Genomic DNA, 12,285 nt, shown 5'->3' with positions numbered 1-12,285 from the left:
ATATGTCGAACAAATGTATCCTGATGTTTTTTGAAGTTTTGATCAAAAAGTTATTTTCTAAGGATGTGTGTCTTTCAGGTTTGTCATATTTATTCTCTTTATATTGGGTCATCTGAAGAGCAGACACTTCGACCCTCACACTCAGAAGAACTTCTAATTTGTGTGATCACGCGAACTATATTGTAGAAGAAAAACGAAGGATTCCAGCATATTTTATAAAAAAAATTTAGTTTCAGTGTGATAGGTAAGTTATTTCATATTAATTTTGCAAATTCATGTTAATATTGGGCAGTAGTCTTGTAGCTCTTTGTAAGCATTGTTTTACAATTGCGAAATCGCAGATTCGTATTTGATGGCCAGTCTGACCGAAATTTTCCTGGATGTCCATAGTTTCATTGAGCGAATGCTGAGATGTACACTTAAATATAGGTCCCAGTTCTAATTATTGTTCATCTTTAACTATTTATTATAAACTGGCCTTGGAGGCTGTACCTGAACATTTAATACATAAACAAATGTATTTTAGTTCAATTAAATTAATAATTATAATCAGAGTAGCAGGGTGTTACCATTCACCCTGTACTTGTAAAGTAAAAGGTTATGAAAGAAATATGCTTATTTGGAAGAATAAGAGTGTATTTTATTCATGTATAAATTATATTTTTTCCTTTCAAACGTCAACATTAGAAGGCCGAAAAAAACAGCAAGAGAGTAGGCGAAGAGAGAAAGATAGAGACAGAGAGACAGATAGACAGACAGAGACTATACAACACGTTCTAGCACAAGCACACTAGGCATGTTTACTTGGCGGCAATGACAGCTTGACCAACAGCTGGGGCTACAGCAACATGGTTAGCGACGACAGCGGGTTGGCTGACGACAGCTGGGCCAGCTACAGCGGAATAAGCAACTGGAGAAGCTACAGCGGAGTAAGCAACTGGAGAAGCCACAGCGGAGTAAGCAACTGGAGCAGCAGCAACAGCTGGGGCAGCAACAGCAGCTACAGCTGGAGCGGAGTAGGAGACAGCGACTGGAGTAGCTACGTTCTGAACGATTGGGCTGACGGCAGCGTAGGCATGGTTCTCAGCAACGCTGTAGGCGAAGTTTCCTCCCAAACGGTCAGACTGGATGACAGCGCTGTCAAAGCTTGGGGCACGCACAACGGCGGCAGCTGGGGCAACAATACCAGCGTTGGCGTAAGCCAGAACGGCGCAAAGAGCAATGATGACCTGTAAGATACAAGAAACAGAAAAATATTATTTCCTAGGAAACAATATATAATCTATACGAAAAAAGGATACACAAAGTATAAATGTAATTATAAATATAAATTTGTTTGTAAATACAAAATAGAAAACTGTTATACTGCAAATTTTACTGTTTTATACAGTTAGTCGTTGATTTACAACTGAGTTCGGTGGCTCAGTGGTAGAGCACTTACCGCTGGTGCGTGGGGTTCCTGGTTCGATCCCCGGTCAAGTAAGTTTGTGGTGGACAACATCGTGCTCGTGGGTTTTCTCGGGGTACTCGAGTTTCCTCCTACTTTCTCATTCTATTAATTCTTTAATTTTCATTCGCTTTCTTTAATAATCGTCTCCCTTAGCCTAACAGGCATAATCATGGGACATTAAACTCAAAGATTTCATGTCATTTTTTTCCAGGTCGAAGTCAATTTGATCCTAAGTCTTCCAGAGGTAGAGTATAAAATATAATTTTGATCGATTGTTATATAGACAACTAGCAGCGTTCACCCCGCTTCGCTGCGGTCACCCCGGAACGCAATAAACTTTGTTACTTAGATAATTTTTACTTTTTCGCTTTCAAGTGATATGATAAAAACCATAGAAGATTGCAGTAAATGTTAACATTATATCGCCTGTCATTTATGTTAACCCGCCCCGCTTCGCTGCGGTCACCCCCGAACGCAATAAACTTTGTTACTTAGATAATTTTTACTTTTTCGCTTTCAAGTGATATGATAAAAACCATTATAACGCCTGTCATGTATGTTAACCCGCCGAGTGACACGGTCATGCGGGTTGCATATAAATACGTTTATTTTTACCTATGATGAAGTAATAACAAAGGATTTGTACGTATGGACACCTGAATGGTCAATTATCTCAAGACACTGGTAATTAAAAATTAAAGTGATATGATAAAAACCATCTAGGGTCCAAATCCTAATAACCCCCCAAAAATAAAAGAAATTGGTTCAGCCGTATTAGCGTGATGAGCGGACAAAGGATTTGTACGTTCTCTTTTATATATATAGATTTACGTTGCGGGTTACACTAGATCAGAATTAGTACAACACTTGGTCGTACGAATTAAACGAATTAATTGATGTTCATGAACGTAGTTATGTTATTATATCTTTTATTATTAATAGAGATCGTTGATGGTGATAACCACCTAACCGAATCTTTACAACTGGTCGTAAGTGCGGGTAGTGGTAATTCTTGTCGGTCATAAGTCGGCAACTAACTGTATAAGTGGTGCGTCCACGGGCGTCAATCTAGTCGAGGGAGACTCCCCCCCCCCCCAAAGAAGACTTGGCTAAGCCAGGATCTGCATATAATTGTTTGGACATCTGTTAACAAAACACAGATATCTGAATGATCCCCTAATTATACTGATTGTGTCAATTACACTGCATCCCATTGTATGAGATTGATTTATTCAATTACCCACTTCGTTGGGTTAAACTTAAAAAAATAATATATTTCGTTAGTCAGTCACTTTTTACTATTACTAAAGCGCTCTCTGATATTGGTCATTTTCGATCCCTTTTATATATCCTCACTCTTCCAAGGTGTGGGGCTGAATTTGAACTTAAACGTCATTAAAAGTGTCACTGTTCATCTCAGCGACCCCGAAAACTATGGATTCGACACTAATATCGGTCATTTTCGATCATTTATATATATATATATATATATATATATATATATATATATATATATATATATATATATATATATATATCCCTCCCCATCCTCTAAGTTGCACCGTCAAACTGAAATGATAAAAACCATCCTAGGCTCATACTTCATCTATGTTGAAACTTTGATCAAGATCGGTTGGGTGCTTCAAGAGTTAAGTCACAAACATACTCACTTTCATTTTTATTTATACAGATTTAATTTTTATGTAGTTAAATCGTGTAGCTCTGAATTTTAAAATCTTTTAGAAAGTTAAATGAAACAGTTAAATAACTTATTCATTGCAGCTATTTCTGATTGAAACTGTAGAGCGAAATGTTTTTTTGGATAATTTTGCATATTAATTAATATATTCCAGATAATGAACACTTGATATGATCAAATTTAAGGAATTCAATTACCTTCTACCTGAATAAATCATTTTTTTATTTTATTTGGTTTATTTTGAATTTTGTATTGAACTTTAAGTTTTTTTTCTTAGAAATCTAGTTCAGAAGCACTTAATCGGACACAATGCATTCAAATGACTGTTACGAGTCTTACTTTTTAATATATATCTATTGTACTTATAATTCGGATTCAACATTCGTCATTTATCTATTTACCTACGTATATAAATTCAGAGAAATGGCAACTCATTTTCCTCTAGAGATCTTGTTACATTTTCCCCCTATTAGAGCGCTATAATTATTTATGTCAGAAAGAATACAGTCTATATACACTGCAACTGGAAAAATTCGCTAAAAACCCAGGAATTTTCAGAATTAATAAGTATTCATGTACCGTTATCCAATTGAATTCATCATTGCAGAATGTATTTTTGTCATAAAGGTTTGTTAGATACCAAAAGCACTTATATATTTATGCATTTATACTTATGCATTTATAATATTCTTATCAAAACTTTTAAACTTGTGAAAAATAGTAATTTTCATGTAATTATATGTATTCTTTCTGAATTAAGAAAAATGAAAAATATGTTACAGATTATCATTTAGCATTTTCTAGTAAATATAAACCAGAAATAATAATTCTTACTGATTTCTTGAAATTATCGTTAAACTAAACTGTGAAAAATAAAATTTTAAAATGTATTAAAAAATAGGATGAAAAATATCAAGTAAAAGTGTTTCAAATAATTAAAGATGCTTTTTTTTTTTTAAAAAAAAAAAAAAGAAACCTGTTGAGAGGCATATTTGAAGATATTTTTGGTCATTTGATGGTAGTTTGATCGCTCTTTTCATCACTGACGTTACTTACAAGGCGTGATTTTTAGTTTAAAGTGTATTTTGAACTGTGTGTAAGAATATACGAATAAGTAAGGGTTAAAGCATATTTTACGTGATTTAAACGAAATGAATTACCTACTTCCTGTATATGGCAATTTAGAAGAATTTACGTATAAATTGGCTGTTTTTAAAGATTATGCAAATAAACTGAGATGTCGAAGAATTGAGAGAAGACCGGAGATTTAAAACAAATGCAAAGTTAGGAAATGAAATATTGAGAAAGAAATATTCTAATTAATTGATACTCTCATTTTTTTCTTTTAAAAGTATCTTAAATATTTTTACTTAAAAAAACTTTAATCATAGCTAATATTTTGAGTGAATCATCATGAAAGAAATTTTAAGAAAAAAAAATAAAGCAAGTACATGAAAATTTGAATTTTATACTCTGACAAGATGGAATAAATAGTGTTTGTTATGCTTATCTGTTTATTAGAATTTTAATTTTATCTCTTGGTCTGTTCAAAGTTTTGGTCTGATTTTTTATGTTACAATGTTGCCTTATTCTAAGATCTTACAACTTTAAACCAAGGTTTTACAGACCCATTTTTTTTAAAAGAGCAATAAACTCATTGCATGAAATAAGATAAATAGAATGAAATATTTGCATTTATTATATTAAATATTAAGTACTTAAGTAAAAGTGTTAGTAAACATAAGAAATGGCACGGTTTCCATTGATTTGCCTTTTTAAAAAAGTGGTTATATTTGTCATATATAGTTTACAAAAACCTCAATTTCTTCAAACTTCAACAAAATTTTCTTATCACGTAGACCTACTTTTACAAATAATGGTCTCTCAAGTTTCAACTCAAACTGTTTCTAAAATAATAAGAAAATTGCAGTCAGACTTTCAATATCAAATTCCAGCATTTTCGTATCAATGAGAAAATATTTCGATAAGCGATGTACAGTCTTGTCCATAAAAACCTAGCCACTCGTATTCTTTGAAAACTTATGTACTCCAACTCACACTTGGAATTAAATCAAACAAATGTCCTCCCCGCGGGGCTAGTGGCTAGCATGTGCGCCTTGGTACACGTGGTTCCGGGTTCTATTTCCGGTAGGACAGCATAAGAAAATTACTTTCACAATCATTTACTTTCTAAATAATCTCTTTTTGGCCTAAAGGGCATAACAGTGGCACGGTAAACTAAATCATTGATTGAATTTCATTTCCAATCAAACAAATGTGGATTTTCTTTGTACAATTGAGATCTTTATAGACAGAGTATCAGAATTTCCTACGAAAGGTTGCCAGAATATGCAGGGCCGGATTTAGCATTTTGGCGCCCCTAGGCCCAATATTTTTTCCGCCCCCTAGTCTGGTTAAAGTTACTTTCCTAAAAACCTTTATTAAAAAATTACAGCAAGTTCTCCCGTGTTTGAGATCTATGTTGTAACGAAGTTTATGCATAATGCTGAAAAATAGTTTAACTTTACCAACAATTATTTGTTCCAATGAACTTCAAAATCAGAATGCTTTATTAGCCTGATTTTTAAAAATCAATTAAAAAAATATGTTAAGTTATGGCTATTTATTTTTATTTCTAGATATTTTTTTATTTTTTCTCTCGGCCAATCGCCCCCTGGGAGCTTGCGCCCATAGGCCCGGGCCTACCGGGCCTATTGGAAAATCCGGCCCTCAGAATATGGCAATTGGTAGCCAAGATTTTTTTGAACAAGACTGTATAATTGTAGGATAAGAAGTGATAGCCTTAGTTTAAGACAAGATTTTTAAATGAACCAATAATCATTCTATTGAAATGACGAAGTTGTAAAACTTAGAAAAGTGATATTAGTTTGTTTATAGAGATAAGTATTGCTATACTAAATTTTGGCATTTTTATTAAAAAAAAGTTTTATTTTTAAATAACGAAAGAATATATATTTCCGAAGTATTGAAAATCACAAAGAAGTAAGATTATTTGTAAGTGAAAGACAAATAAAGTTATTTTGTAGTGTTGTAATTGGTATTTGAAGTGGTGACTATTGTCACAGTAAGGAAATCTAAGTTTTAGTTCTCACCAGTCTAAAAATCACATTTTTTTTTTTAATTATTTCGTGGTTGCAAGAAGAAAAAGAAACTCGAATTTGTATAATTACTCGTAGGGAAAGACATTCTTAGGATGCTTCTGATGTTTCGCTCTCCATTTTAGTTAAATTACAAGAACCGCTTAAAACCATGTTGTTATGACTGCGCTCTGTAAAATTACAATCCAAAGTAAGACAGCACTTGTGCTTAATAGTAACTTTATGAAAACCTTTTGGCAGTCGATTTGCTAATCATGCGTAGATATTTTGCTGAAAATAATTTAAAACATGCCTTTCTTGTGCTTCAAATCCATGGGAAATAATGGGGATTAGTCATGGAGTTTACATATCTTTTAGTGATACAGGTGCAACTATGACTAGGTGTGCACTTACCTTCATGTTGATGTTTGAGTTATTTCTCTTGCTGCTGACAAGGAAATGTGTTGGGTATCGGATAGCGGATCGCCTTTTTATATCGAGGGGTTACCGCGCGTAAGAAATGCGGGAAGGAAGGACCACACCCGGTCCATTGGTAATCGACCATGGCCTTCTGCAACCGAAAGACCTTGGCAGGAGCTTGAACTGCCATTACGCTCACTGAAATATTTAAAGCGAATTTTTAAATTATGTCCAGCCAGACGGTTCACCTTAACTAAATCTAAAGAAGGTTTCTTTTTATTTTGTTTTTTAATTTTAAGAGTCAAGTTGAAGGCAAAAATGTTCATGTTCAAAGACAATAGATAATAATCTCTAGTTACGTCACATAATAACAATGTAACAAGTGTGTTCACCTTTGAAGGAAATAGTATTAAAGGTCGAACTTTTAGGAATCCTTATTTAGCAGTTTAGGAATTCAGGGTTCGATTCCCGGATGCGATAAAGATCAATATTTTCCACTATTGGAAATATTTTCGATAATCCATAAAACAGGCATAAATGGAGGAGAACTCTTATAGCTGAGAATAATTCTTTCTCGTATTTTTCTTTTCGCTTAGAATCTCTGTCACACTTTGATGTTGCTGAAGTGGCATACCAATAAATTATAATTTCATTTTTTTAGGGCCCCGAGTAGGCTCTCGTCTTTGGTACTAGTGATCCTGAGTTTGATTCCCGGTGGAGGCACTCGGCCAAATAAAAAGAGTAAAAGCTTTTACAGGCCAGCCATCTTGAGAGAGGGTTTTCCTCATTCACACCAGGTAAATGCCGGGATGGTACCTAACATATAGATCCCAGACACTTTTTCCTTCCCCAATACTTTCTGCCTTTCCTTTCCACGGATAGTGTGATCGTCGAAGAAAGTCATCCCTCATATGTGACGTGCTAATATGGCCATTGATGCTGAAAGCCCAGAAATCTAATTCCTAATCCTACTACCAATTTGTTTCTTGTTTGTTCATTGAAGTTTGGAGTCCTTTTTTGAAAAACGAGGCTATATGAGACGTAGGCCTACAAATCAAGGTAGAATCTGAAACATCGTTATGCGGTCAGGTGATCGAAAGTAATTGGCCACAACATTCCCACCATTTTACTTTTCTCAAAACAATGTAAAAAATAATAAAATAATATTGAAATTTAGACTACTTGGTTTCCTAAAACGTAGGAAGCTCTTTGAAATAGAATAACAAGAGATTTTGACATGACGTTTTTAACTTAAAAATAAGTCACCATAACGTTACAATGTCATAAACTTACCATAATTACGTAACTATGATAATGTTACGATGATGATACTATGATACTATGATGACTATGATACTATATGATAAAGTTACCGTATTATAAAGAATGCTACAATATGTCACATGAACTTACTGTGCCACATGTAGTTGAAAACAATACGATATCCAAAACTCTTTCTATTCTATTGCATAGAACTTTCTTGTTCTAGAATATTCTCAAATTTCAATATTATGCAATAGAAAACTATATTTCAATTTTACTATAATGATTCGTAAACAAACAAACTATAATCGTTTCATTCAAGTCAGTTTCGTTTGTTCTGAAACTGAATTCTTTGAAGAGAGAGTAAAAATCCAACTATTTTCACGCATTGGCTTAACAGTCGATTCGCATGATTTTTGGTATTGTGTGACTGATACGTAAAATAAATGATTGTTAGAGCAATTCTGCCATTTTTGATTCAAGGCTCACTTGGGCTCAAGCTCACACTTCTCAAAGGGGCTCGCGGTACTAACCTCAAGAGGCTGAAGCTAGATCTGACTCCCACTTGCTGGAGCGTGGTCCAGATTCCTTTTTCGAAGCATGAAGTGTTTATTGCTAAGCCATAATCGTAAGGCATGTAGAAAGTTACTTGAATCATCATATATAACAACTCCGGACTAAAATCCAGAAACATGGCGTTGGAAGTTGATACAATGAACTCATATGGCCAAATTTAGGGCTATTCTGTCAATTTGCAGTGCCTGGAACGAGAGTAAATTGTAGGGCCAATGATGTAACTGAGAATTCCATATCCAACATAAATAAATATTGTTTGCACCAATGAGTTAAATTCACGATACAATAAATCGTCCATACCAAGTATAGGCACAGCCGTAAAAATGTCTTACAAAATGGTGATTCATCATCTCAAAGTATTTTGATTCCCAAGAATCATTATTTTTTTTCAGAAAGGGCTAACTCTTTCCTTCTACGGCGTGGATCCCCAGCCGCCCCACTACTCCACCTACGAGACAGCCCTGGCCAAATTGAACGAGCGATATCTATCCGACACAGCTCTTTGTGGAGCGTAGATGCAGGGTATTCCCCCTTCCCCTCCCCAGATATATTAGTCTGTATAGAATTGCGAATTCTTATATTAAAAGTGTTTCATAAGGTTCATGACAATTATAAAATTCTTATGACTATTGTAGAATAAAATGACGACCTCTACTGTATTTTGCTTAATGGTCATTCCTTTTATTTGTGGAGTTTTTAATTTGATTATATATATATATATATATATATATATATATATATATATATATATATATATATATATATATATATATCGTATATTTAAATATTTTTATACTTACACATTCAAGCTTGAAACATTTTAATGCGTTACTTCTAGATTTCATCCTAATAATCATGTTACTGAGTAAAAATTGAAAGGTTCGCTTTACAATATAGCAAACTTTACCCTATGATGTTGCGCATAGTACATGAAATTTTTGTTTGATATTGTACCCTGTATGTACCATATAAAATACAGTTTAGAGAATAATGAGACAAACTAGTTCCAAGCTGCACAAACTTCTTTTATTCCCAGAGTTAAGAAATAAAATGAAATGAAATGTTTCACTTTACCGTCCCACGATTGTATCACAGGAAATGGATTGTTAAGACAAATGAATGATGGAGGAATAATTGGTGGAGTGAGAATGTGGGAGGAAACGGGAGTTCCCCGAGGAAACCACCAAATGGAATGTTGTCCATAACAAACTTACTTGGTCGGGATCGAACCAGGGACCCCATGCACCAGAAGTAAGCGATCTACCACTGAGCAACCGTGCACCTTTTCGAGTTAAGAAAATAACAACAGAAAATCAAGACCAGCCAGACATTCGCTGACATCTTATGAATTATATATTATTTGACATCTCTGTGTATTTATATTCACGATTGTTTAGATTAGGAAAAAATTCAGTTACAGACTGTGCATTACCAATAAACTTTGGTACATCACACGTTTGTTTGGTGTAAATGAGAAAAACCTACTGAAACTTCCCTCCTGATGATTGGCTTGAGAAAGCTGTTACAACTTTTCGACCAAGTGGGAATCAAACCCAGAACAGCTCAGACCAAAGGCGTAAGCGTTACCGACTACGCTACGCGGGACCACTTTAGGCTAATTAATAAAAGCAAATCATGAAAGAATTAGTAGAATTAGAATGTGGGAGAAAACAGGAAATCCATATTCATGATGTTATCCACCATAATCTCGGATGGCCTGGGATCAAGGCATGGCCCCTTGCACCAGAAATGAGCAGCCTACCACCGAGCCACCCTGTATCCCTCAATGGGTATTGTACTAAAGTTTAGGTACTTATAAGTTATGCCTAGCAACTATATTGTATTATATAACTATGTACATCTTTAAGTGTTATTCAAAAGTTTGTGTTTCACTTCTAATATTAATACATTTCCTTTGTTATATTGTGCTGGTAATACGCACAGTATTGCAAACCATATACGTTTAAGGACATCACGATCTCCTATTTCCATATGCAAAATACACAAGCTAATGAGTAAATGTCGACTTCACCCCTCGTTCACATCAGAATGTAATCACGATTTCGTACACAACATATGGAACTTACTAATTTACAGTAATTGAACAAGGATAAAACGAAATTTTAATGAAGCTGTTCTTTTTTTTAACTTTTGTAATTTTTCTCTTTTCTTACATTGGTAATCATGAAGGAATTACTGATGTCTCCTTCCACCTATCCTGGACAAGTACGTATGTAGAATAGAAACCTTGTCAAGGTCGACTTCTTTCTTTCCGTCTAGCGATAAATGCTGATCACTAGAATATAACGGAACGCGGAATGTCGCCGTAATACAAGTACTGTTACTTACAAAAGTTTTGCGCTTTTTTTTTTTTTTTTTTTTTGGTATTTTTAAACTTCATGGGATCTAAATCAAATTCGTTTTCACTACCTATTTACTAAAGTAGCAAATATTTATGTTTTTTTTTTTTTTTAATTTTGGACAAATTTTAATTTTGACTGACACTGATCTATTCAATGAGTTACTACTTAGAGTTAACAGATTCCTCCCAATTTATGTCCAAATCCGACAATAATTTTCTCTATGTGAAACTAATTTTATGTTCTGTAATTTTTAAACTTAACTTTTAGCAAAAGATCTCTCTTATCTTTGAATGTAAATGAGACAATCATTAGGGCCTATTCATTGTCCAGTGTTATCATGGGCCCCTGCAGTAGAAGCAAGGGAGGCAATTGATTGGTTGGACTGGAGTTTAGCGTCGACGTTATTTGAGACGTGTACCTACAGTTTAAGGTGAAACTCAAACCACCGCAATTCGTTCCAATTTCAAGGCTCTCCCATCAGGAATCGAATCGGGGACTTTGTGCACCTAAAACATACGCGTTTAGCTACTAGATCAGCGAGGATGAAAAAGTGAAGTCTGGTTCAAATCACATGTACTCTCATAGTAAAACGAACCCGGACCTCCCACTTAAGTCTCTTTCTCATATTTCTAGAATTTAATGATTTAGTTTTGAAGAAATGAAAGATGTACATTCACGGCCATTTTTTGTAGTATATACCTTCTTATACATCTAATATTTTAAGTAATTCAAGTAATAATTGAAAGTGACATACGAAAAGTAATCTTTACACTTATAGGTTTCATTTGAAGAATACGAAAGCTTTGTTTATCAGGATTATATATTTATATAGATCAGAGATTCATTGTATAACAACACAATCTACACATTGGTTTTTGCTTTAGCAGATCAGACTGTCTGCGGTATGGCAAGCAATTATTAAGCCCTAAAAAAACTTCTCATAAAATTTAACACCTTCTCAAAATTCAACCCTTTAGGGAGAAGGAGTTACAGACTTTACTAACATCACACGTTTCACCTAAACACCTGATCGATCAGGTACGAAATTTGAAATATGGCGCTTTTGGTTTACAGAATATGTTGTTCATTTGCACGAATTCAAAGTGGATACTCCTTCAAGGCCGTGTGACTAACGCAGTGCTCATGATTATGAGTTAAATTCACAGGCCTCAGTATTAAAAAAGGACGCCAAAATCCAATAGATCAATCCAGTTCAATTGAATATCGTTCATGCAGAAAAGAGGGAACCCTTCTTCTCCTGAACCGCTGGATGAACAGCCAGAAAATTGAGCACGTCGAGATTTTGATATACTTTCAATACCAGACTCTGCATGAATTCAATATGCATGATACAGGTGAGAGGGAAAGGATTACATATTATTACAATTATAAACTAACTAACTAATTGTGAACATG

At 34.3% G+C, this 12,285-nt stretch overlaps 1 protein-coding gene across 1 annotated transcript; it reads right to left on the bottom strand.

Annotated features, from left to right (window-relative positions):
- Nucleotides 1-615: 615 nt before the first annotated feature.
- LOC145679754 (uncharacterized) lies at nt 616-6,761 on the bottom strand. The gene is made up of 2 exons (XM_081750311.1): nt 6,662-6,761; nt 616-1,229 (listed from the first exon to the last, which is right to left on the bottom strand). Exons 1-2 carry the CDS (start codon nt 6,665-6,667, stop codon nt 801-803), a joined length of 435 nt encoding a protein of 144 aa, XP_081606437.1. The 5' UTR covers nt 6,668-6,761; the 3' UTR covers nt 616-800.
- Between the last annotated feature and the right edge of the window lie 5,524 nt (nt 6,762-12,285).

This window comes from Thermobia domestica, chromosome 2, assembly GCF_964235325.1.
Source record: "Thermobia domestica chromosome 2, izTheDome1.hap1.1, whole genome shotgun sequence".
Lineage (NCBI taxonomy): Eukaryota > Metazoa > Arthropoda > Insecta > Zygentoma > Lepismatidae > Thermobia > Thermobia domestica.
Note: the sequence above shows the minus strand (reverse complement) of the source record. Positions and strands in the feature narration are given on the sequence as shown.